The sequence below is a fragment of the Molossus molossus genome, unplaced genomic scaffold, assembly GCF_014108415.1.
Source record: "Molossus molossus isolate mMolMol1 unplaced genomic scaffold, mMolMol1.p scaffold_m16_p_4, whole genome shotgun sequence".
Classification (NCBI taxonomy): Eukaryota; Metazoa; Chordata; class Mammalia; order Chiroptera; family Molossidae; genus Molossus; species Molossus molossus.
Window position 1 is genome coordinate 80,626,938 of NW_023425377.1, and position 26,019 is coordinate 80,652,956.

General features: G+C 51.6%; 2 protein-coding genes across 2 annotated transcripts; both read left to right on the plus strand.

Annotated features, from left to right (window-relative positions):
* The first annotated feature begins 300 nt into the window (after positions 1-300).
* On the plus strand, positions 301-21,941 carry BTBD2 (BTB domain containing 2). Its single transcript, XM_036241062.1, has 9 exons — positions 301-683; positions 11,292-11,411; positions 15,015-15,171; positions 16,391-16,496; positions 16,775-16,972; positions 19,256-19,448; positions 19,690-19,777; positions 20,110-20,256; positions 21,084-21,941. Exons 1-9 carry the CDS (start codon positions 310-312, stop codon positions 21,243-21,245), a joined length of 1,545 nt encoding a protein of 514 aa, XP_036096955.1. The 5' UTR covers positions 301-309; the 3' UTR covers positions 21,246-21,941.
* Positions 21,942-22,097: 156 nt separating this feature from the next.
* LOC118643911 (uracil phosphoribosyltransferase homolog) lies at positions 22,098-25,646 on the plus strand. The gene is made up of 5 exons (XM_036282242.1): positions 22,098-22,104; positions 22,393-22,447; positions 24,172-24,312; positions 24,507-24,807; positions 25,641-25,646. Exons 1-5 carry the CDS (start codon positions 22,098-22,100, stop codon positions 25,644-25,646), a joined length of 510 nt encoding a protein of 169 aa, XP_036138135.1.
* The last annotated feature ends 373 nt before the right edge of the window (positions 25,647-26,019 follow it).

A 26,019-nucleotide genomic window follows, 5' to 3' on the forward strand; every position in this document is an offset into this window, starting at 1 on the left:
GGGTCCTCGTCGCAGTCTGAGGTCGAGGGTCTAAGGCATGGGATCTAGAAAACGGGGTCCGAGTAGGAGGTGAAAGGTCTAGAATTCGGGGTGTGGGTCTGAAGTAGGAGATCAAGCGTGTGGGGTCCCAGATATGAGGTCCCAAATCTGGACGGGCCACCCTCCCCCCGCCCCTGCCGCGCTCTCCCTCCCTCTCCTCTCTTTCTTCACCTCCCCCTCCCTCCGCCCCTCGCCCCTCCCCGCCCCCTCCCTGCGCCCGCCCCGCCAGACTGGCCAGCCCCGCCCGCCCCGCGGCGCCGCACCGACAAGATGGCGGCGGGTGGGAGCGGCGGCCGCGCGTCGTGCCCGCCGGGTGTCGGTGCGGGCGCGGGGGGCGGCCTGGGCCCCAGCGCCAACGCCGCCCCCGCCCCCGGCAACGCGGCCGCCGCCGCCGCCTCGGTCCCCGCTGCTCCCGGGGCGTCCCCTCCGGGCTCGGGGCCGGGCGCGCAGGCCGCGGCGGGCGGGGAGCGGGCGGCCGAGGAGCCGGGGGCGGCGGCGCTGCTGCGCGAGCCCGTGTACAACTGGCAGGCCACCAAGCCCACGGTGCAGGAGCGCTTCGCCTTCCTCTTCAACAACGAGGTGCTGTGCGACGTGCACTTCCTGGTGGGCAAGGGGCTCGGCGCGCAGCGCATCCCGGCGCACAGGTGGGCCGCGCCGCTCCGGGACCCGGACCCCGGGACCCCGGACCCCTCATCCCCGGACCCCGGGACCTGCCATCTCCGGAACCCGTCATTCCCAGGACCCCACCATCCCCGTATCCGCTACCCCTGAGACTCACCATTATTATTTGCAGGACACCCGGACAGCCCATCCCCAGGCCCTGCCATCCCAGGATCCGCCATAGCCGGGACCTTCCAAGATCCCCCTCCAGGACCCCTAAGTCCCACCTTCCAGGCCCCCATTATCCGCCAGGATCCCTCCCAACCACCTTCCCAGGCCCCATCAGTCCTGAGCCTTGTGATCCTGCCAGACCCCCATCAACCCCGCAGCCGCCAGATACTAGCTATTCCCCGGTCCTAGGACCCCCGTCTCTCCACCTTCATAAGAGATTCCTGGTCCTGTGATCCCCCACAACCCTGCCACCCTGGCCAGGATTTCCAGCCCTGTGACCCCCACCAGCTCCCTCCACTCCTGGGCCCTACCATCCTGCCCCACTGACCTCCTCCACGCAGTGCCCCATCCTCTTGCAGCTGTGACCCCCAGAACTCCACCACATTCCTTCCTCATAAACCCAGGACCCCCAGACTCCTGAGCACATAGCCCCTTCCAGTGACCCCCAGCTGTGACCCCTCAGCATCCTGATGCCCCCTAGTCCCTGACCCCTTCCAGCCCCTGACCCCAGTCCCTGAACTCCAGCCCCTTCACCCCCCTAGGCCTCCTCTCAGGAAAAGAGGTTGGTCCAGGCCCCATCCCTCTGCCAGTTTCCAGTGTGCAGCCCCCAGACTCCTGGGCTGGGTGGGCTGATGTCAGACAAAGTTCTGCCCACTGCTAGTCCCTCTGACCTGCTCCCCATTGCACCCCAGGGACCTCAGTGGGGAAGGCTCACTGGAGGGGGTGGGGGGGCTCCATCGGCTGATGTCAAAGTTCTGCCCACTGCTAGTCCCTCTGACCTGCTCCCCATTGCACCCCAGGGACCTCAGTGGGGAAGGCTCACTGGAGGGGGTGGGGGGGCTCCACCTGGTGAAGGGGGTTGGGGGCTTTCTTACCTCTCTGGCAGTGTTGCCTAGCTTGCTGTGAGGGTCCTACCACCTCTCTGACATGTGATGTTTAACCTGTGCCTTCCACAGTCTTTCTGGCTTCTTCTTGGTTATTTATGTATAATTGGGTCTGGATTCCTGTCCTTGGAAGGTTCCAGGCCTGTGGTTGGGTCTCCTGGCTCCTCCTTCCCTTGTGTGTATGTAGCTCTCTCCCCCTTCATCCATGTGGGCTGTCCTTCTAAGTGTGGGGAAGCTGGAGAGGCTAGTGGGATTGTCACCTATGAGTTCCTCTCAGATGCCTGGCCTTCCTCATCCCCGTCTTGCTCCTAAATACTGCTCAATCCAGTTCAGGCTCTCCTGCCCACCTGACCCCTGACTAGAGCCCTCTGGGGCAGGAGATGGGTAGGTCAATGCACGAACCCTGTGAGGGAACCTCAAGAGTTTTTGCTTGAGGGGAGCGAGGGAACTGGTGGGGGCCCCTACCACAGGTGCCAGTCGACCTAGGGACAGGTACTCAAGTTGTGCTTGAAGGTCTGTTGGCTGGTGGCAAAATGGGGACTAGAAAGGAGGGCATGAGGACCTCTGGAGAGAAGCAGGAGAGGAGCCTGGCCCTGCTAGGTGGCTAGTGTCCCTGGAACTTGGGCTCTGGTGAGAGATGGAAGTTAAGTGAAGTAGGACAGGCGTGACATTTAGTGAGAATTTCTGAGAGCAGGAGGGAGGCACAGGGCCCTGGAGGTGATGACAGGACTGACCTGCTCCAGGATGGACAATCCTGAGCAAGTGGTGCTGAGCCGGGTGGGTGGGAGGGTAGTGCAGGGCTCCCGACTCAGGCATATGAGACTGGAGACCAGAGGAGACAAAGCAAGGCCTAAGCAGAGGGAGTGAAAGGGGCAGTGCTTTGCAGGGTAGAATGGGCCATAAATAACACAGGAGTCTGTGGGCTTGGTGGGGACAGCAGAAATGGTATATAAAGGGTTCATCTTCTCTTTCTGGGAGGCACATTCCTATGATGTGCTGAGGAGGTGGCTTGGTAGTTGAGGAAGAGTAGGGGACCGTGGTGGGATTCCCTAGACTCTTGGCTTGAGCGTCCCATCCCAGGGGAAGACAGGCATAGAGGGACACATTTGATGGAGGGACTGAGATACCCCAGAGAGATGACCAGAGGCTATGTGACCAAAGGGGTGTGACTTTGGGGTCTGTGATTTGCAGGGGCCATAGTGATGGGAGTGGATGGATTGGCCAGGGGGCAGCATGTGGATGGAGCAGGAAGGGGCTCTTAGGAGTGGCAGCAAAGAGCCACCCTGAAAGTGGAGTGTAGGATGCAGGCTCTTCTGGCTGCATCCCAACCATCATCATCAAATTGACCCACACCCTGGACCTGTCACTCTCTCGTGCCAGTAGCCTCACGAATCCTATATCACCCAGTGGCTCTCTGCCTGGCTTCCCTGGCACACGTTGCTGGTCCTGCAGCCGTGGGTCATCCCCCGGGACCTGAGAGCTCCCTGACCCTATGTACTTGAAGTCTGGAAGGTGTCCGGGTCAGGCTGATGGCACTTTTCTTGTCCCATTACCCCGGCATTGCTACCCTGTGGATGCCCCCTGATAGAAAGGTCTAATTATTTTTCTTTTTTGCCTTTGGGTTATTATTTCATACAAATTGTTAAAATTTTACCTGCAGTGGTCAGGTGGATGGCTGCCCAGTGAGCGACCCTGGGTTTGCTGTGCCTCACTCAGTTTCCCCACCTGTGAACAGGGACCGACCATTCAGATGCCTCTGTCTTGGGGCTGTGAGGATTAACTCTGTGACCCAACCATGTGCTTATCACAGTGGCCCAAGGCTCCTTTAAAGGACTGGAGACCTTAGATGAAGGTGGGGACAAAAACCCAATGAAGAGTTAATGTTCTGGAGGCCACACTGATGGAGAGCGACCATTGAACACACACGAATGAGTGGGGGAGAAGAGTGGTCTGGAGAGCTCCTGGTCATGTGGGACACCCTCCAGCTGGACCTCGTTCCCACCCCTCCTGAGGCGGCTGGATTTGGGAACTTAATGTAAAGAATTGAGTGGAACCTTGGCTCATGTGGCTCAGTTGGTTGGGTGTGGTCTGGTGCATGCAGGATGCAGCAATCCATGTTTCTCTCTTTCTCCCTACCCCCACACTCCCTCTCCCTTCCACTCTCTCTAAAAATCTATTAAAAAATCTTAAAAAAATAAAAAAGAATTGAGTGGAAAGCAGACCCCTCCTCAGCCAGGTGGTCAAGGATCAACCTTAGGGTGATATCGAGAGAGAGAAAGAGAGTGTGTGTGTGTGTGTGTGTGTGACCCTGATGGGATGTGATGAAAAAGGCACCTCACCTGGGTGTGCTTTCCTCCAAAAACTATAACCCCGGTATAGTGGGCTCGAAAGATGGGTTCACATCCTAATCAGAATCTCTGATTGGGACCTTATTTGGAAAAATGAACTTTGCAGCCCAGTCATTGTGGCTCAGTGGTTGAGCATAGACCCATGCACCAAGGGGTCACCAGTTCGATTCCCAGTCAGGGTACATGCCTGGGTTTGGGGCTTGGTCCCCAGTAGGGGACATGCAGGAAGCAGCTGATCCATGTCAGTATTTCTCTCATCAATGTTTCTTATCTCTCTCGCTCTCTTCCTTCCTCTCTCTAAAATCAATTAAAAAAGCAAACATATTAAGCCCTGGCTGGTTTGGCTCAGTGATTAGAGCTTCAGCCCTCACACCAGTTGCATCCACCCTCAGTGAGTCACTGGTCCAATCCCAGTCAAGGGCACGTACCTCAGTTTTGGTTTGTTCCCCAGCCCTCATCAGGGTCATATGGGAGACAACCAGTTGAAGTGTCTCACTCACATTGATGTGTCTCTCTCCCTCCTACTTTATCTGAAGATAAATGGAAAAATATCCTCGGGTGAGGATTGAAAAAAACATTAAAAAAAGAAAGAAAAGGGAGCTTTGCAGATGTAATTCAGTTAAGGGTCTCAAGATGAGCTCCTTGTCTGGATGGGCCCTAAACTCAACAATAATGTCAGTATGAGACTTATAGAGGAGAGAGAGCAGATGACTGTGTGATGGCAGAGGTAGAAACCAGGGTGAAGTGGCTACAGGCCCAGGGACACCAGAGCCCCCACAAGCTGGGAGAGGCAGTAGGGGACCCTCCCCTGGGCCTCTGGAGGGATCACGGCCCTTTGACACCTTGAGTTTGGAAGTCTGGCCTCCAGGATTGGGAGAGAATAAATTCCAGTTTGCAGCACTTTGGATAGCAACCCCAGGAACCAGTCTATCCAGTCCAATCAAGAGAAAACACAATAAACCCAGCCTGAGAGATCTGTAGGACATAGCCAGTGTACCTACAGATGGCCCAGGGCATGAATACTAGAGAAAGGTGGAGAAACTTTCACAGCATGGGCAGCCTAAGGGGACAACTACCTGCCGCATGGGCTCCCGGATGGGGTCTTGGGGTGGAAAGAGGATGTAAGTGCCAGAATTGGTGATTTAGGCATAGGCCTGAGACGGACCTTAAAAAGCAGTGAGGGATCTGTAATACATTTTACATCCAACAATAAAGATTTAAAAAATAAATAAAAACATTAAAAAAAAAAAAGCAGTGAGGGAGGGATTAATTTTTTTTTTTTTATCCTCACCGGAGGACATTTTTACATTTTTTGTTCAGATAGAGTGGGAGGGAGAGGAAGAGAGAGAGAGAAACATCGATGTGAAAGGGACATGAGTGGCTGCCTCCCACACGACCCAGCCAGGGCTGGGGACATACTGTAACCGAGGTATGTGCCCTTAGCGGGAATCGAACCTGGGTCTCTCTGGACTGCAGGCTGACGCTCTAACTGTTGAGCCAAACCAGCCAGGGTGGGAGGGATTAATTTTAAGGTGTGCTCTGAATCCACCAGTTCCCGGGGCCCAACTTGGAGTGGTCATGGCTGGGGCTCAGAGTGGCCCCTGAACTCTGCGTGCAGGGTGAAGTGAGGCCTGGGACCCTGGAACAGAGGTGGGCACTTATAACAGCAGAAGGGGCTGGCCTTGGCCCTGGATAAGCTCATGTCCTGTCTCCTGTTCTGCTTAGCTTTGCAGCCCGCCCCCCCCCCCCCCATGCTTTTTTTCTCATAGCTCTTTTTTCTAACTTTGCAAAGCCTAAAGTCTGTATTATGTTGTCCTTGATTTGCTGTGAGCAAGGCTTTGGCTGTCTCCTTCCGTCCTGTGTCCCAAGTGCCCAGGAGAATGCTTGGTATACAGTAGGTGCTCAATAAACACAGGTCAGCCCTACCTGCCAGAATCCAATGTGTACATTCTTTCTCAGGGCTTGCTCTGAGGATATAGTGAATGTCTTCAGGGTAGCACATTTGTGGACATACTAACCTGGCAGTTCCACAAAATTAACCTCATATCTTCCCTCTCATGGAAGATGTAGCCACATTGAGTAGTCTAGAATGTGGAACAGTCTGTGTCTGGGGTTTCTTTCGTGGCATTGATCTGTTTGTGTGTTCTTAGTCCAGTGATACCTTTTTTTAGTTTTTATTTAAAGTTTTTTTAATCCTCACTGGATATTTTTCCATTTATCTTCAGATAGAGTGGGAGGGAGGGAGAGAGAGAAACATTGATGTGAGAGAGACACACCGACTGGCTGCCTCCCACACGATGCCCACCAGGGCTGGGGACTGAACTGCAACTGAGGTACATGCCCTCGTCTGGAATTGAACCTCATATGGGTCCTCGACCGGGAATCAAACCCGTGACCCTTTGATCCATGGGCTGACGCTCTAATTGCTGAGCCAAACCAGCCAGGACTGGGGCATATTTATTTTTATGTAATTTGAACAATTTCTTTTTGAACCCTCTTAGTGTTCTTAATTGTTCAGTGGACTCAGGCCTAGCCTTGTGCGGTCGACTTGTACCAATGGGAATATTCTAGATCTATGCTCTCCAGGACAGTCACAGGTGGCTTCTGAGCACTTGAAATGTGGCTATTGTGATTGAGGAATTGAATAGTTTATTTAATTTTAATTTAGACTTACATAGCCCTGTGTGGCCCGTAGCAACCATATTGGCAGTACAGGTTTAAAATTTTAAATTAGAGCATCATTTTTATGGGCAAATCGTTTCTTTCCCTCTCATATTTTTGCCTCTTGTATTTTTCGGTTCTTCCTGCATTTTTGACTTCCGGGCATTGCTCTGTCAGAGGGGTGACAGGAAGCAGCCTTGGTGCTTTTCACAGTTGCATGTGAGCCTTGAGATTGGTTTCCCACAAATTCTCATTAATAAGGTACGGAACCGTCCGGCCGGTGTGGCTCAGTGGTTGAGCGTTGACCCATGCACCAAGAAGTCACCGGTTCAATTCCCAGTCAGGGCACATGCCCAGGTTGTGGGCCAAATTTCCAGTGGGGGCATGTAGGAGGCAGCCAATTGATGTTCTTTCTCATCGATGTTTCTATCTCTCCCTCTCCCTTCCTCTCTAAAATCAATAAAGAAAAATTTTTTTTAAAAAGTACAGAACTTTCTTTCTATTCCTTGTTTATTCAGTTTTCAGGAATTGTGGGTGTGGGGTATTAATCAAGTGCTTTGCTGGATTTGGGCTTATTTGATCTGACGACTGTGTAGAAAGTTTATATGGTTGCCAACTGTCACAGCCCGGTTTTAGAGCACCTGTCACCTCAAAAGTTCCCCACTCCCTTTTCAAACCCAGGCAACTGCTGATCTAGCTGCTTTCTGTTTCTCTATTTTTGCTATTTTAGTGTAATTTTTTTTCTTTATTGATTTTAGAGAGAGGGGAAGAGGGAGGGAGAGAGAGATTGAAACATTGATGAGAGAGAACATCGGTTGGCTGCCTCCTGCATGCCCCCCACTGAGGATTGGACCCACAACCTGGGCATGTGCCCTGACTGGGAATAGAACTAGCGACCTCTTGGTGCATGGGTCGACGCTCAACACTGAGCCACACCGGCTCTGCTAGCGTAATGTTTTTGAGATTCATCCATGCTGTTGTGTGTCTCAGTAATTCATTTCTTTTTCTTACTAAAGTAGAATTACTTTTTTTTTTTTATCCTCATCTGAGAACATTTTTTTTTTTTGAATTCTCACCCGAGGACACTTTTTCATATTTTGTTCAGATAGAGTGGGAGGGAGAGAGAGAGAGAGAGAAACATCGATGTGAAAGGGACACATCGAGTGGGTACCACCTGCACGACCAACCAGGGCCGGGGACAAACTGCAACCGAAGTACGTGCCCTTAGCGGGAACCGAACCCAGATCTCTCTGGACCGCAGGCCGACACTCTGACAGCTGAGCCAAACCAGCCAGGGCGGCATTTTTGCATTTATCTTCAGATAGAGTCGGAGGGAGAGAGCAGGGGAAGAGAGAGTGAGAAACATCGATGTGAGAGAGACACATCGAGTAGTTGTCTCCACCATGACCCTGACTGGGGCCAGGGATTGAACTTGCAACCCAGGTACGTGCCCTTGACCGGAATTGAACCCATGATTCTTCATTCTGAGGGCCGATGGTCTAACTGATGCCAGGGCTAGAATTATTTTTTACTGCTGAATGCCACTGTGTGGCTGGACTGTGGTTTGTTCATTCACCAGTGATTGGTGTGTGAGCTGTTTCCAGTGTTTCACTGTTAGGAACAATGCTGCCATCAACACATGTGCAGAGATCTGTGTGGAGATACGGTTTCTTTTCTCTTGGGCAAATGCCCAGGGGTGGAAAGGATGCATCATGGACAAACTCTTACCTTTGACATTATAAGAAACCACCTTCCTAAGTAACCACAGTATGTCCCAGTCCCTGCAGTGTTGAGGGCTTCATGGTGCCTTGGGCCTTGTGGATGACTTGGAAATGTTCCCTTGATGCTCCTAGTTCCAGAGCATCGTGGTAGTATTTCCAAAATCCTTACTGGGCTGGGCTTCTCTTTGATGGAACATTTTCTTTCTTCATGAGTCAGTTTGGCAGTTCATGTCTTTCCAGGAAATGATTGTCTTGATTTGTTGCCATGAAGTTGTGTTTTTTGTTTTATTTTTTTCCCCTTTACTGATTTTAGAGAGAGGAAGGGAGAGAGAGAAACATCGATGAGAGAGAATATCAATTGGCCACCTCCTGCATGCCCCCCACCAGAGATTTGGTCTACAACCTGGGCATGTGCCCTGACCAGGAATCGAACTGGCAACCCTTTGGTGCATAGGTCAGTGCTCAACCACTAAGCTACACTGGCTGGGACATGAAGTTGTTTTAAAATTCTTTTATCTTCTTTTGGATCTGCAGTGATGGTCTCTTTTGTTGATGATTTTGGTAACTTGTGTCGCATTTTTCTTGCTTGGTCAGCCTAGCTAAAGTTTTAGCAATTGATTTATTTTCAAAGAACACCAGTTTTGGTTTTCTTCGTTTTCTCATTCCTAATTTCCTTAATTCCTGTTCCCACTTTTATTGTTTCTTCTTTCTTTGGGCTTGGTTTGCTCTTCATTTCTAGACTCTCGAGGTGGAAGGTTACCTTGTTGAGGTCTTGAGTAAATATGTGATATTTACCCCTGAGCACTGTGTTAGCTGCATCCCTCGCGTTTGGAGGTGTCATGTCTTCATTCCCAAAGTCCCTTGTGTTCTTCTCTGACCACTGGGTAACTTGGAAGAGTGTCATTCCATTTTCAAGCTTTTAGGGATATCTCAGGTTTCTCTTTGTTGTTGATTTATTATTTAATCCCGCTGTGTCTGGAGAACATGCTCTGCCTGGTTGCAGTACTTTTAAGCATATTTGGGTGCTCTTGCGTGTAGTCTGCCTTGCACAGTGTCTTATGTGCGCCTAAAAGAACATGGTTCTTCTGTTACTGGTTCGAGGGTTCCATAAAGGTCACTTTGATCAAGTCAGTGGATGCTATAGTTCAGTTCTGTATCCTTGCTGATTTTCTGGCTGTTGTCAGTTATTGAGAGTGGGGTGTGCAAACCTCCAACCATAATTGTTGAATTGTTTCTTTCTCCTTTGAGCACTGTTTCTGCTTCGTGTATTTTGGGACTCTGTTGCTAGGTGTGTACATTTATAATCGTTACCTGTTCCTGGTGGGCTGTCCCTCTGTTCACATGAAGTGTTCCTCTTCAGATCTGTTTTGTCTGATGTTAAGGCAGCCCCTCCAGCTCTCATGGTATCAGTTTGCAGGGCATGTCTTTGCCATCTTTCTATTTTCATCCCCTTTGTGTCCTTGGATGTTAAGCAGTGATGTGTGTCCTTAGTGCTTCATATCAGGAGGCCTATGAAGTCTGATTGTCCCATTTCTGGTGATGTGAGCTTGAGACAGAGACAACGAGGGAGAGAACAGCTTGTGGTCCAGTAACCTACCAGTTTAGTCTAAGGCAGGGTGTATCCCCACCCATTTAGTTGAAGACAGGGTTTAGTTATGGGATGGAGGTCCCAGGCACTGAACAGAGGCTGGGAGGTGGGATGTGGGGCTGGCTTTGTGATGTCTGCTGACTTTGGAGGTTTCTGAGTGGGGTGGCTGCTCAGAGTCCAGCATTTGTTAAAGTGGTGACCCCGGGAAGAGGTGTGATATAGGAGCCTTGCAGACCTGGAGACAGCTGCTTAGTGAGCAGGCCACTGGGCTATGGTTTCCGACCTGTCTCTTCTTCCCTGGGGAGAGGCTGTCATGGGGTGGGCCCTAGGGACCAAGGATGGACAGCATAGAGTGGACGGCACTGTCCTCAGTGTGGTCACCGTGGAGTCTTCCCACAACCCCTAACCTCTAGCTCCTGTGAACTAAGTCAGTAGGAGAGTTCACAGCTGGCTGGAAGTAAGGATGGGGGCTCCTCACAACTGGTCCTCACTCCCTGGGCTTTCTTGCCTCTCGAGCTGATGAAGACACAGATAGGTAGGCTGTAATGGGTGAGTCACTCCTGGCAGGTCTCCCACAGCCACTGCCTCCTAGTGCCCCTGCCGTTCCCTTGACCTTGACTCCCTGCCCCACACACTCAGCCCAGCTCAGATGTCCCTGCCAGACCTTTCCTGACCCTCACTCCCCTCACCGCCCTGCATCCTTGTCCTTTCTACTCCACTGTCAGGCTGTCTGCGCCCTTGACCTGTGTCTGCCTTCCTCCAAGAAGGCGGGGCCCCAGTGCCCGAAGCCCAAGCACAGGAGAGGTGTGTGCAGAGCAAGCGAGCGAGTGAGAGAGTGAATGAATAACTGAGTGTGTGCACGACTGAGTGGGTGACCAAGTGAATGGATGGATGAACGGGGGGAGCTGGCAGAGGGTATTAAGCCATATGCCATGGGGGACATGATTTCACTTCTGGCCTCATGTTGCTATTTATTGGCCCATCGAAAGGCCCTCTTGCTCTGTAATGCCTTTCTTCTGGGAGCATCTGCCACCAGGATGATCTAGGCACGTGTCTGTTGGGGGAGGGGCAGAGGAGTAGCTGCTGCAGAGCCTCAGTGGGGAAGTCTCAGCGGGGACATGCCTTACACATCCCACCCCTCCTTTCCAAAGGCCCAGGCTTGGGTGACAGGGCTAGGCCGGACCACACAGAGGGTAACCAGGTCTTCTCTTCACTCCAGGTTCGTGCTGGCTGTGGGCAGCGCCGTGTTTGATGCCATGTTCAATGGGGGCATGGCTACTACGTCTACCGAGATTGAACTGCCTGATGTGGAGCCAGCTGCCTTCCTGGCACTGCTCAAGTAAGACTTTCCAGGGCCTGTCGACTGAGGGGACAGAGTGGACGGCATGATGTTTAAAACATCAGAAAACAGGGCTCAGGGAGAAAATAAAGATCTTGGTGACACGACCTCTAAAGCCCTGGCTCCATGGAATTTTCTAGAACTTGCCTCCATAGTGAGGGGTGGCTTTGGAGACCTCCACCCTGTTTTAATTTTTATATTTTTTAAATTGATATTTAATTCATATACCACCATATAGTTCACTAATATAAAGAGTGCAATTCAGTGGGGGGAGGGTTGTTAGTAATTTACAGAAGTGTTCAAACACCACCTGTATCTAGTTTCAGAATATTTTGTCACCCCAGAAAGCAGCCCTATCCCCATTAGCAGTTACTCCCTACCCCCCCCCCCCCCAGCACCTGGCAACCACAAACCCCTTTCTCTGGATTCGCTTCTTCTGGACATTTCACATAAAGGAATCCCACACACTGTGGCCTTTTGTGTCTGGCTTCTCTCACTGAGCATCATGTTTTCAAGGTCCATCCACATTTTATGTAGTGTATATATGAGACCCTCATTTTTATTTTTTGTAGTTGACAGAGTTAAAAAGTAGCGTAAGGTGCCCTGGCTGGTTTGTGTCAGCAGTAGAATGTTGGCCCGTGGACCAAAGAGTCTCGGGTTCGATTCCAGCCAAGGGCATGTCCCTCAGTTGCAATTCGTCCTCAGCCCTGGTCGGGGTCGTGCGGGAGGCAGCCAGTCGATGTGGCTCTATCACATTGATGTTTCTCCCCCACCCAAGTCTATCTGGAGATATTTGAAAAAAATATCCTCAGGTAAGGATTAAAAAAAAAAGTAGCATAAGGTAAGGATTTTAAATGCCACCTGTATTTTTCCCTTTAAAATTTAAGAATTTTTTCTTAAGTACAGTGACTGCTCGGGGTTGGGGATCCTTGTCAGATAGTCACAGGAAATGGAGCCGACTGGGACAAGAGGGGAGGAGAGAAGGAGCTTGGGGCAGCGCCGGCTGCAGTGTGGAGGCCCTGGCTGTCTGGCTGGGGGAGCTTGAGAACATCCGCACCGTTCTCCTTGCCCACCTGGCTCCAGGAATGCTGGGTGTGAATTGTCGTGGGTAACTTTATTTTATTTTATTTTTTTCGAGTCGTGGGTAACTTTAAAGATGATCCCAAACAGTTAAAATATTTCTTTAAATGTAGAATTTATTGATTCCTTTCTGATTATAAAAACGGCACAGGTTTGAATGAAAAAAAATTAATGCCAAGAAGCATAATGAACGAAGGGGAGCTAACCCTGCCCCCTGTCTCTGACAGTCAGGATGACATCTTGACTGGTCCTTCCCTGCTCATGGCGTGTGTGTGTGTGTGTGTGTGTGTGTGTGTGTGTGTGTGATGTGCTCACAGCACCTCTTCTACCCTATTGTGTCCTCATTCCCTTTTCTCACTGGTGTCTACAGTTTTTTGTTGGGGGTAATTTTGTTCTAGTTGGTTCTATCTGTGGATGTCCCATAACCCTTGACTCCATCTAATATTAATGGGTCCTGTGGACTATCCCCCAGCATCTTCCTGGTCACAGTAGCACTCTGAGAAAAGCTCATTTATCCATCTCTATGCACCTTCTCAAGTAGCTCCTCCAGCCCAGGGCCAGATGGTGAATGATTCTCGGCTGGGTGGCTGATGGGCTCTGTCTCCACTAGTCACCTCAGTCACCTGGGCTTCTGTGATTACAGAAGCAGCCAGGACAGTTTATAAGCTATAGGCCGGGCTGTGTGCCAATACAATTTTATTTACAAAAACAGGTGACAAAACCACAAGTAGATATCACTTCACATTCACTCGGATGGCTATTATTTTTTTTAAAAAAAGGAAAATGACTAGAATTGGCAAGGATGTGGAAAAATTGGGGACCTTTGTGTATGGCTGGTAGCAGGGTGGGGGTGGGAATGTGAATTGGGGCAGCCTCTGTGGAAAACATTCTGGAGGTTCCTCAAATAATCAAACATAGAGTCACTATATAACCCACAATTCCACTTCTGGCTACTTACCCAAGGCACACCTATGTTCACAGCAGCATGGTTCACAGCAGCCAAAAAGTACAAACAACCCAAGTGTCCTTGGGCAGATAAATGATGAACAAGATGTGGTCCATCCACACACTGGAATATTATTAAGCCTTAAAAAGGAAAAACATTCTGACTTCTGACACCTGCTACAATGTGGATGAACCTTGAAGACATTATGCTCAGTGAAATAAACCAGACAATGAAGGACAATTTCTATGTGATTCCAACCCCCTGAGATCCCTAGAGGAGACAAATCCACAGAGACAGAAAGTGGTTGGTGGGAGCCAGGGGTTGAGGGAGGAGAATTAGTGTTTAATGGGGACAGAGTGTTAGTTTGGGAAAATGAGAAAGTTCTGCAGATGGATGGTGGGGTGGTGGTACAACAGTGTGAATATACTTAATGCCCCTGAGCTGTGCACTGAAAAATGGTTAAGATGGTGCCTGGCCATTGTGGCTCAGTTGGTTGAGCATTGTTCCATGCATCAGGAGGTCGCTGGTTCTATTCCTGGTCAGGGCACATGCTGGGTTGCATGCTCGATCGCCAGTAGGGGGCGTGCACGAGGAGTTGATCGATGTTTCTCTTGATTTCTGTCTCCCCCTCTCCCTTCCCTGTCTGTGAAATCAATAATAATAAATATAAAAATTAATATGGCAAAGTTTATGTTATATAGATTTTACCATACATTTTAAAAATAAAAGAGATAGCCATTAAAAAAATCAAAAACAAAAACAAGTGACAGGTTGCAATTTGCCAAACCCTGCCTTCGTGTTAACTGTCTGTCTTTCCATCTGTCTCTGTCTTTCTCTTAGTTTTGATAAATACTGCTCAGTTGCCCTCCTGAGAGGATTGACAGTATCACTGTTGGTGTGTCCTTCTGCACATATCTGGGCCTGTCCCCTCTGTACTGCTGACATTGGGGCGGGGCCATTCTGTGGGAGGCCATCCTGGGTGCCATGGGGTATTGAACAGCCTCCCTGGCCTCTGGGGGGCAGGGTCTCTACCCCATGGACCCTAGCTGCAAGGCTGTGTTTGGGCTCCATTCTGCACTCCTTCCTGCCATGCTCAGGACTCTGATGTCTCGATGGCCTCACCATTTTTTTTCTGTTGACCCCAACCTCCGACCCACATTTAGAATCAGGCCAATGACGGGTGGTCATAGTATCCACGAGTCTGTGATTTGCCCAGACCTCATTGAGCTTTGCCATCAGACCTGTCATGCAGTTTGGGTGGTGTGGAAATGTCCCTGTGTCCCTGGCAAACGTGTGGTGGCCTTCAGCCCTGGAGCCACCCTCGTGGGAAAGGAGCAGGCCTGTGGTATAGGTGTGTTCCCGCGTTGGAGTGTGGGTAGTTTAGCTTCTCACTGGTTTTCACTGGTAATGGCCTTTACTAGGTCATGTCTGCAGGTCAGAGGGCAACAGACACTGGTTCTGGAAGGTCCCTTAGGGCTGGGCCAGTGGGGTGGAGGCTGGTGTAGGGTCTTGCTGGGAGTCTGATGGCACCAGTGATCCTAGGGTCCTGCCTTATGGCTACCTGCATCCCACCCCAGGTTTCTCTACTCGGATGAGGTTCAGATTGGGCCCGAGACAGTCATGACCACCCTGTACACTGCCAAGAAGTATGCGGTGCCTGCGCTGGAGGCCCACTGTGTGGAGTTCTTGAAGAAGAACCTGCGGGCAGACAATGCCTTCATGCTGCTGACGCAGGTGCGGGAGCCTGGCTGGGGCACATGTGGGTGGGTGGGTGGGATTTCTGAGTTTTTGGTGCCCTGGGAGAATGCCCTCCAGCCTTCTGCCCTGACGGCCCTGAGTTTTCTACGTGGGTTTCTAGGTGGCCTTGGCAGCTTGTTGTCAGGCAGGGCTCCCTCGTTTATTTGGCTGCAGGTTACCTGCTGGTTTTTCCCTTTTTTCATGGCTCAGGTGTAGGGAGAAAGGCATTCATCTTTCTTTTCCTTTTTTTAATGTTTTTGTAGGCTTTTTTAGAGAGAGAGAGAAACATCGATGTGAGAGAGAAACATCAATTGGCTGCCTCCTGCACGCCCCCTACTGGGGATGGAGCCTGCAACCCAGGCATGTGCCCTGACCGGGAATCAAACTGGGACCTCTCAGTCTATGGGACAAGGCTCAATCCTCTGAGCCACACCGGCTGGGCACGTTCATGTTTCTTTGAGAAGGTCCCTTTTGGGCTTTGTGTGGTCAGCCAGCTGTGGTGGGGCTAGTGGGGCTAGTGCTGCTGTAGGGAACCAAGAGTCCTGGACACGGGAGGGTGTGGGGCGCCCTCTTCCTGGCAGGTCACAGACAAGTTAGATTTGCAAACCCCTTGCTGAGGTGGCACCTGGGCCCTGGGCCCTGACCAGCTATTTGCTGAGTCACTCTGAACTGCCAGAGCCAGAACTGTTATGTGGGGGCCACTCCCAGATGTCTGCTGAGATAGGTGGCCATGTGTAGTGTCTTCGCCAGGCTCCGGGTGAACAGGTTAGAGAGGGGTTAGCTTCCTGGGCAGAAGGTGTCAGAATCTTCTTCCCTCCCTGGCCCCCTGCCCTATGTGCCTGTTCCTCAGGGAGCAACCTCAGATGGACAGGGGCACAGCGCTTTTGTGTCCCGCAGTCCTTCATGGCCCTCTCCCCAGGGGCTCCTGCCTGACCCAAGCAGCCTGCCTGTCTGCTGCCCCTACCTCCAGCCCTGAACCACTAAGGGCCCAGCTTTAGAGTTGCCAGCCTGAAGCAGGGTCCTTGATTCACTGGACCCTCCACCTCAGGCAGTGGTTACTTCAAGTCTATGAGTGGAGAAAATCTCCAGGCCCCTGGGCTGACCTGTGTAATCACCAAGGCCCCAAGACTTCAAATTCATGACAAATTTTGAACCAGGGAATCTGTCTTGGGTCCTGTTTCGGGGCTGGATGTCGATGCCCTATTGTCCCTTGTAGGCCCGGCTCTTTGACGAACCACAGCTTGCCAGCCTGTGCCTGGAGAATATTGACAAAAATACGGCTGATGCCATCACCGCGGAGGGCTTCACAGATATTGACCTGGGTAAGGTCTACAGGGCATCTGGGGGAGGTCACCTCGTCCCCTGGGCACACTCCTCCCACAGAGGCCCAAGTGGTCCTTGTTTTCAGCCTTGCTGGCCAGAAGGCTTCTGCCTGGTCCACCCCACTCTGCTGCTGTCAGTGACAGGGTGGTGGATGGGTGTGGCCACAAGCTGGTGAACTCTCATTCACTAGTATAGGCATGGACTGTACATGATGTGCCACCAACCCCTGGCTGAGACCGTGGCGTCCACGTTGACATGACCCCCCATACCCCTGCAGATACACTGGTGGCTGTTCTGGAGCGGGACACGCTGGGCATCCGCGAGGTGCGCCTGTTCAGCGCCGTTGTCCGCTGGTCTGAGGCTGAGTGTCAGCGGCAGCAGTTGCAGGTGACACCTGAGAACAAGCGGAAAGTCCTGGGCAAGGCACTGGCCCTCATCCGCTTCCCACTGATGACCATCGAGGAGTTTGCTGCAGGTAACGCTCAGGGGGACCAGGGGCCACTCCAGAGGAGCGTGACCCCCAAGGACCTTGTGTGTGACTCAGTTGCATGTCCCACCGGGACTAGCACCAGCCATATGTTGGCCCAAGAGCCCTGCCAGGAACACAAGTGTGTGCTCGCCCCTCTGTACCGATGACACTTCATGCTGACGGGCAGCTTGGATTGTGCACCAATGTATAAACACAGAATGACTCACAGATGCCGTCCAGCCATTCCACAGCTCCATGTTCCTTTTCTTCTGTGTCCACACGCATGTGTATGAGTGTACCAGTCATTGAGTGTCCCCACCCTGGCCTCATGTCCTGGGGACTGGGCTCTGGCTTCAGTGTCCTTGACAAGCCTATGAAAGGTGGAAAATGGCCAGGGTCATGGTGACAGTGTTGCAGGTCCTGGGGTCTGTGGTCCTGGCTGTGCCTCCTACTCCGTGTAGACACCCACATCTTGGGGCCATTTGAGCAGCTGACTTGGAACCCTGTCCCCCGGGACTGGGCCTCCCTGTCATGTCACTCTCATGGCTGGTGCCAACCTCAGCCCTGGAGCCAAACAGGCCTGGAAGGTTCTGGATGGGGTTCCATGACACAGCCCTGTGGCCAGTGCATATATCGGCTATCCAGTCTACCAGGTCCATGCAGCCTTTCGTCCTGCCCAGGTTCAGGGTTGCTAGATTTAATAACAATAGCAAACAAGTAATTGAGTGTAAATATCTTCCATGCACTGGCTGGGACATACTTATCCTACAGATGCATCTTCTTTGATCTGAAAGTCAGATTTACTGGGTGCCCCGTGTTTTATCTGGCGGTCCACAGTGTTACACCAGTGCTGGGGTGATGCCCCAGAGAATGTCTTTGCATTCTGGAGACACTATGGCAGGGTGATTCTCTGTGAGGCTCTCCTGGGCACTATGATGTGTCGAGCAGCATTCCTGGCCCCCACCTACGTGAAGCCAGGAGTATCCCCGTCATAACAACCACAGATGTCTTCATATCTTGCCTTGTGTTCTCTGAGGGAGACCCCTGGGTACAGTACAGCATTGGACTGTCCTGTGCTGACACCTGTAGGAGCCTTCCTAGGCCATCCCTCTTCAGATTGGTTTTCGCCCCTAAAGCCACTCTCCTCAAGATCCAAGCCTACCTGGCTGCCAGACCCCCCACCCCACCCAGGTCTCAGGCCCCTGTGACACAGCCCACCTTCTGGAAGAGTACTGCCCCCGCAGCTTGAAAGCGCTGGGAAGGACTGTGTGTCCTCTGCCTTTGAGGTGGGCCTTCTGCAGGGGGCCCCACAGGGCTTCGGCTTTGTCACTCTGTATTTTAGAGAATTCCTCAGCTATGTTCTACTGGAAAATACAAGAAAGAAGTTTGAATCCCGCTAGCTCCATGCATCATGGTTAAAGTTGGATGTATTTTTCTTTCTGCAATTTCTATGCAGAGATTAAAAAAAAAATGGTCAACATTCTGCATTCAATTTTGTATCTTCCTTATTCACTGAATCCATAGATGTGCCTTGTCTCCTGTTGTGAAGGTCTCTGTTGATATGTTGGGCTGTGGGAGCTGTGAGCGATGCTGTGGCCAACCTTCTGCAGAAATTGGTTCCGAGTTAGTAAATAAGTCATTTTTGTAAAGCTCCAGGTTGTGTCCTGCCTTTTCTGTCCTAGAGGTGGAATAGTGATGGGCAGGGCATGTGTAAGGCTCCCAGGCCCTGGTTTCTGCCCCAGCCCTTCCTGTCCTTATTTGTGTGTGGCCTCCACTGTCACTGGGTTCTCCCTTCCCTGGCTCCCAACCTGTCTTAGGCAGGTCCCGTCATCTCCCTGTGTTAGCACTGCCTGGCCAGCATCCCCCAGGCTGCTTATAGCTGGGTATCACCCCTTAACCATTGATGGGTCTGAGTGTGGACAGGCAGGGTGCCATCTGCTCTGTCAGCTGGGGGTGGACCTGAGGGATGGTCCCTGGTGCAGGCAGTGAGACCTGCGGCCATGAGGGGGCATTTTGTCTAATGAGCTAATCAAAGCATCAACCCTATGTCTGCGTCAGCTCCCTCCCTAAGTGCCAGGGCAGAACTGTCCTATCTCAGGACTGCCTAGACCCCTAAAATTTTGCAGAAAATCCAAGATCACTTTTGAGTGATGCTGTGGACCTGAGATGCCCATGCATTCTGGTGTCTTCTGTGCCCTGGAGGTTCACCCCAGCCTTCCCTACCCTGCCCTTCCTCAGCCTCAAGCCAGACCCCACCCTAGCCCAACCCACTGCCCCCTGTGCCCGCAGGGCCTGCTCAGTCAGGCATCCTCATGGACCGCGAGGTGGTCAGCCTCTTCCTGCACTTCACCGTCAACCCCAAGCCCCGCGTGGACTTCATTGACCGGCCACGCTGCTGCCTCCGTGGGAAGGAGTGTAGCATCAACCGCTTCCAGCAGGTAGAAAGCCGCTGGGGCTACAGTGGCACAAGCGACCGCATCAGGTGGGTTCAGGGATGGGTTGGGCACTGGGGATGGGGTGCTGAGTCAGGGTGCTGGGGATGAGGGAGCTGGGTTCCCAGAAGTGAGGCGCAGAGAGTGAGCTCATCTGCTGGGGGCCCTGGGAAGGGGCTTCCTGCTGAGGAGTCAGCCCTACCATGGGAGCCCCTGTAGGGCTTGGGGTGCCTGTGTACCCTTGCCTGGTTGCAGGTTGCCGACTTTAGCACCTGTTCCTCTGTCCATCAGGTTCTCGGTCAACAAACGCATCTTTGTGGTTGGCTTTGGACTGTACGGTTCCATCCATGGGCCCACGGACTACCAAGTGAACATCCAGGTATCCACCCACCCTGACCCTGCCTCTAGATCCAGGCCCCTCTAGTGTCCCAGATTCTGCCCCTTGTCCCACCTCCAGCCCCACCCCTCCCATTGTGCTCTACCCTTCTCAGGACCCCTTTCAGATTCCCCATCTCTTCTCTGCTAGGGTCTGTGCCAAGCCATATAGCGGGAATGTTCTAGAATCAGAGGGGACTATGCCCCAAACCCCATGGGCCTCCTCTGGGTCACAGGCTGGACCCTGTGCTGCCCGGTCTGCTTCTGTGGGCCCCGTGGGTGGAGGCCAGGGGATGGATGCCCCAGGTGAGCAGTGTCTGACTCCTGCCCTCGCAGATCATCCACACTGACAGCAACACAGTGCTGGGCCAGAATGACACGGGCTTCAGCTGCGATGGCTCTGCCAGCACTTTCCGAGTCATGTTCAAGGAGCCGGTGGAGGTGCTGCCCAATGTCAACTACACAGCCTGCGCCACGCTCAAGGTGTGCCTGACCCTGACCCTGGGCCACAGAACCCCGAAGTAAACTCCAATCCCTGAACAGTAACAGAAACCTAACTCTGACCCCTCAACTCTACCCAGGACCCCAACCCTGTTGATCCCTGTCCAGGACCCCACCTGACATCTGACCCCAAAACCCTATTCATTTTCTTTTGACTTCATCTGTCTTTTGTCTTTAATTTTTGAAGGGCATAGAATTCTAGTTTAGTAGTACAGTAGTGCCCCTTATCTGTTGTTTTAGTTACCCATGGTCCAAAAATAGTAAATGGAAAATTCCAGAAATAATTTATTAATTTAAACTGTATGCCATTCTGAGTAGCATGATGAAATCTCACTGCTCCATTCCATCCTATCCAGGACCTCGACCCCAACTCCCAAATCTGATCCCTGAACCCCATCCAGGACCCTGACTCTTAACATCTGACCCTTATTCTGACCCTCAAACTCCATCTGGGACTGCAACCCTGCCCTCTACATTGACCTTAATTTTGACCCCTACACCCTACCCTGGATTCCACCATGACCTTCCACACTGACCTCAACTTTGAAATCTGAATCTTGTCCAGGACCTTGACCCCAACTCTGATCCCTCCTCCTTCCCAGGACCTTGACTTTGAACCGGACCCACACTCCACCATTCATCTCCGATGATGTGGGGCTCGGGAGGGCCACCTGGTGTAGGTTGGAGGGTCTGCCACCCTGAGGTCCCACAGCACAGACACCTCTTTGGGGGCTCTGCTGCCCTCTGCCCAGTTGGTCCCCCAGTCCTGGGGGAGGTATCCTGATTGCACTATGGCCCCAACCCCACAGGGCCCGGACTCCCACTACGGCACCAAAGGCCTGCGCAAGGTGACCCACGAGTCGCCAACGACGGGGGCCAAGACATGCTTCACCTTTTGCTACGCGGCTGGGAACAACAATGGCACGTCCGTGGAGGACGGCCAGATCCCTGAGGTGATCTTCTACACCTAGGCGTCCAGGTCCCCACGCGGCTGAGGACAGCAGCCTGAAGCCACCTGAGACAAGAGGACCGCCCCACATCCCACACCAGCCCCAGCAGGCTCCCCACACTGTGTCCACCCCTGGTCACGTTTCTGGGCATCTCTGTGGTGGTGAGCATGGCTGCTTGTTCAGAGGAGCCAGGAGGTGGCCAGGTAGGCAGGACTGTGAGGCAGTCCCTCAGGACTGAGGATGAGAGGAGTCCCTGGGTGGGACTCCCAGCCTGCCGTCCCTGCAGCTCAGGGCTGCCTGACAGTAGGATGGTGTAGGCTGGCATCTTGTGTAACTGCACATGGCACTGCATCTTGTATTTCCATTTATCTGATAGAAGATGGTGTATGGGGCGCCTCTAATGCGTTTGATTGGAGTCTTCTGTTCCTTGCATTCTGGTATGTTCACGGGGGGAGCTCAAGTCACCCTGACCTTGGCCCCCAGGATGCAGGCCTGAGCCCCAGGGGAAATAACCCAAGCAGGGGATTGTTCCCCTTAAAGTCCTGCAGGCTGGCTTTCCCGCCAGGCCCCACCCCAGCCTCCCTGAACAGGCCTCTCCCAGCCCTGCATCTGAGGGCACAGGCCTCAGCTGGTCTGCCTGGAAGGGGCGAGGCTGTGGGCCAGCCATGGTGGTCATGTCCCCATTGGCCCATGGGGTCCATAGGGCACTGCCTCCCTGCCCACCTGTATATACTGTCTGCCTACCCCACCCAGCCCCCAACTAAGCGCTCTGCCCAGAGGTGCTGGAGGGCGCAGCCCCTCCCTTGACGCCCAGGTTCTCCCCATGTATTTCTGCCCCAGTGATTCCTTCTGGAAACTGTTCTCCCTGAAGCCATGAAAGGTGTGCCCTCCTCACACCACACCCCAAATGAATTTTTTTAAATAAAGGAAAAGAAGCACCTGCCATGGCCTGTGTGTTTCTTCCTGTCGGAGCTGGCAGGACCCCAGCAGCTCGGAGTCCTGGCACTGCTTCTATGGCTGATTCCTTTCATGTAAGAGGGGAGCCTGGGACCCTGCCTACACCTGGAATCACTGCCTCCCAACAGACTCCCTCCCTGGAGGCATCCCCAATACATGGGGGACTCTGAGGTGCCTTGGGAACCCTCCCTGTGACCTCTGTCCTCTGCAGGAAACCTCTGGGGCCTCGCCCTGCCCCTGCTGTACAGTAGCTGGGGGACCCTAAGGTGAGTGAGCAACATGGCCATGGCTACCAGCAGGGGAGGCCACACTGTGGGGCTAAGCCCAGGTGGCCTCCTGGCACTTGGGGCCTGACACTTTCCCAGTGTCAGCAGGGACCCTGATGCAGTGAGCTGTGTAGGGATCTTACGGGCTCTGCCCTCCGTACCTGGGCTGCACGTGACATGTGGCAGGCACCCAGAAGTGCTTAGCTTTGTCCCCAGGCTGTACTTGTGCAGGGTTGGGTAACATGACCTGGGCAGCCTGTGCCTGTCACTGTTAGCTGTCATGACAATATCTAGCATTCAATTTAAAGTTACAGCATGAGCCCCAGCCGGTTTGGCTCAGCGGTTGGAGCATCGGCCTGTGGTCCGGAGAGACCCGGGTTCGGTTCCCGCTAAGGGCGCATACCTCGGATGCAGTTTGTCCCCGGCCCTGGTTGGGTTGTGCGGGTGGCAACCACTCGATGTGTCCCTTTCACGTCGCTGTTTCTCTCTGCCTCTCTCCCTCCCGCTCTATCTGAACAAAATATCAAAAAATGTCCTCGGGTGAGGATTAAAAAAATAAATAAAAAATAATAATAATAATAAAGTTACAGCATGATGAGAACTACAAATCAAGAGAAAAAATAAAAAACAGAAACAGACTCACACTTATTTCAGAAATTGGAGTTGCCAGAGAATGTATACATTCAGGACAGTGGAGGAAATGAACAAAATAGATGCAATAATGGAGAATTTCAACAGTTAGAATATCTGTTTGATATTCTTGAAGTGAAAAATGCAGAATCTGTGATGAAGACTCAGAGTAACAGAAGACAGGATTAGTGAACTAGAAAACACGGCAATGAAAAATATCCAAGGTAGCCCTGGCTGGTTTGGCTCAGCAGTTAGAGCGTCGGCCCGCGGACCGGAGAGTCCCGGGTTCGGTTTCTGCTAAGGGCACGTACCTCCCTCGGTTGCAGTTTGTCCTCGGCCCATTGTCATGTGGGTGGCAACCACTCGATGTGTCTCTTTCACGTTGATGTTTCTTCCTCCCTCTCTCCCTCCTGTTCTATCTGAAGATAAATGCAAAAAAATGTCCTCGGGTGAGGATTAAAAAATATATATATCCAAGGTGAAGCAAAACAAAAAGAAAAGCAGAGCAAAGTACAGATGTGGGACACAAGGGCCTACCACCTGTTTGTGGAGTCCCAGATGGGTGGGGGAACACCACACAGGCTGTACAAGAGATGACAGCTAAGAATATTCCAATCAAGACTTCAATCTGGGCCCTGGCCAGTTTGGCTCAGCGGTTGGAGCGTTAGCCTGCAGACCAGAGAGTTCCGGGTTCGGTTCCCACTAGGGGCACGTTCCAAAAAAATTAAAAAATTAAAAAAAAAAACTTCAATCTGGTTAATAGCTGTGGGGACAGGCTGGGGTCCAGTATATGGCCACAGAGTTACAGTATCCGGACTCCATGCCATCATAACCAACAAGTAAACTGCCTCTACAAGACCTGACGACCTGATCCCAGATCATGGGTGGTGGGAGGAAACAGAACCTCCAAGGCCAAGCTGACTCCTCACCACTCACGTCCTTTCTATCTTACTGGCAGAGGGGGGCCCTCAGGCCTCAGCTGCGCCAGTCTCAACCCTGAGAGCAACAGTGGCAGTGGCAACTGACACATTAGCCAGTGACCCCCTAAGGGACAGCCAACTTAAGGGTTCAGCTTAAGCTGCTTCCCTTTAAAGAGCAGATCCAGGAGCTGCAGACCATCATCTTGGACAAACAGCCAGCAGAGGGGACTTGGTGTTTTCTGCAGATTGTTTGATCAGACTTGTGGAAGAGGGATTGAATCAGCTGCCATATAAAGAATGCATAGTACCTGGACAGTGTTGCTAAGTGGTTAGCATGGATCCATGCACCAAGAAGTCACCAGTTCGATTCTCGGTCAGGGCACATGCCCAGGTTGTGGGCCAAATCCCCAGTGGGGGGCAGGCAGGAAGCAGCCAATCGATGTTTCCTCTCTCATCGATGTTTCTCTCTCTCTCCCCCTCCCTTCCTCTCTCTCAAAAAATCAATCAAGAAAAAAAAAATTCATGGTGACCACTCCAACAGGGTACAAGTATGAAGGAGTGAAATTTGAGAAGGGAAATTGTGGGGTCAGCATAATGAGACATAGCACTGGAAATACTGTAATTGAAGCTGTAAAGTTTCTTCTAGGAGTTCAACCCAGTGTTATCCTACTCAGTTTGTTCTCCACTCCTCATGGTGCCCAATCATCATTCAAGTTTCCAGGGACCACAGTTTTAACTACTGAAGTTCATCCTGTTGCACCTGTACATTTTGGACAGAATAAGTTATTGAAGAAAAATTGTCTTGCCCTGGCCGGTTTGGCTCAGCGATTAGAGTGTTGGCCTGCAGACCAAAAAGTCGCAGGTTCCATTCCAGTCAAGGGCATGTACCTCGGTTGCAGTTCATCCCCGGCCCTGGCTCGGGGTCATGCAGGAAGCAACCAGTCGATGTGTCTAACATCGATGTCTCTCTCGCTCTCTCCCCCTCCCACTCTATCTGAAGATAAATGGAAAAATCTCCTTGGGTGAGGATTAAAAAAATATATTAAAAAAGAAAAATTATCTTGTGTAATATTAGTTACATTTTGCATTTCTTTCTACCTGTTTTACTGATTTACTTGGGAAATAGCAGAGAAAATTGTGTTAAAGGTACTTTGTAATTTTTGGAAACGGGTATAGTAAAAAGAAAATATTTGAGGCTTATTTATTTGGTTATTTCTTGACTGTTGGCACCAAATTCAACAATGAAGCACACACAATTCATAGAAAATATTTTAATACTATTCTTATGCAAATTGCTGATCCCTCAGGACATTGAAACTGTTCCCTAATTTATGAACCTCTCAGTTTGGAGATTGCTTGCAGCCACAAATAAAACCCCAGTGGGAGTAAGTTCTTTGGCCCACTAGTTTGCATTTTGTTTAGATCGCTTTTAGTTCTAGGGAGTTTTCATTTATGTGGCTGTTTCCACCTTCCTCCTCTACTTTCTCCCAGTACTATACATACTGGTAAACTTAGAGATGATGAAAAAATAATTCCTCCTTGAATTTTACATTTCCTTAATATCCTCACTCAATTGGCAGACCCAGGTTAGCTTTTCAGTCAAGCCATCATGTTTTTCCTGACTCATTTCCTACCCTGTGTAGTGCTAGCAGGTGCTTTGCCAAATGTAATACAGTGAAAGTGGGGCACTTCCTGCAACGGGAACTGTGACATTAACTTACATAGATGGAGCCAGGGATGTCTGGATGCTGACAAGGGAGGGCTAAGTATTGTCAATGCCACCAGTGCCCTAGAAAGAAATTGGTGGTGGTTTTACTGAGGTGAGGGAGGAAAGGACAGTTTCTTGCTGGGTTTTATGGCCAATAAATAAATTAAAATGCTTGATTTTCTTTTTTTAATCCTCAACTGAGAGATGTTTAGAGAGGGAGAGGGAGATCAAACCCATAACCTAGGAGTGTGCCCTGATCGGGAATTGAACCCAAAATCTTTTGGTGTATGGGACTATGCTCCAACCAACTGAGC

Bases quoted from the DNA above. Each gene is read 5' to 3' on its own strand.
- BTBD2 (XM_036241062.1), top strand. From the start codon at position 310: ATGGCGGCGGGTGGGAGCGGCGGCCGCGCGTCGTGCCCGCCGGGTGTC. The intron at 684-11,291 runs GTGGGCCGCGCC...TCTTCACTCCAG, and splicing joins CAGCGCATCCCGGCGCACAG to GTTCGTGCTGGCTGTGGGCA. The intron at 19,449-19,689 runs GTGGGTTCAGGG...TCTGTCCATCAG, and splicing joins GGCACAAGCGACCGCATCAG to GTTCTCGGTCAACAAACGCA.
- LOC118643911 (XM_036282242.1), top strand. The intron at 22,448-24,171 runs GTGAGTGAGCAA...TTCCCTTTAAAG, and splicing joins AGTAGCTGGGGGACCCTAAG to AGCAGATCCAGGAGCTGCAG. The intron at 24,313-24,506 runs GTGTTGCTAAGT...AAATCAATCAAG, and splicing joins GAATGCATAGTACCTGGACA to AAAAAAAAAATTCATGGTGA.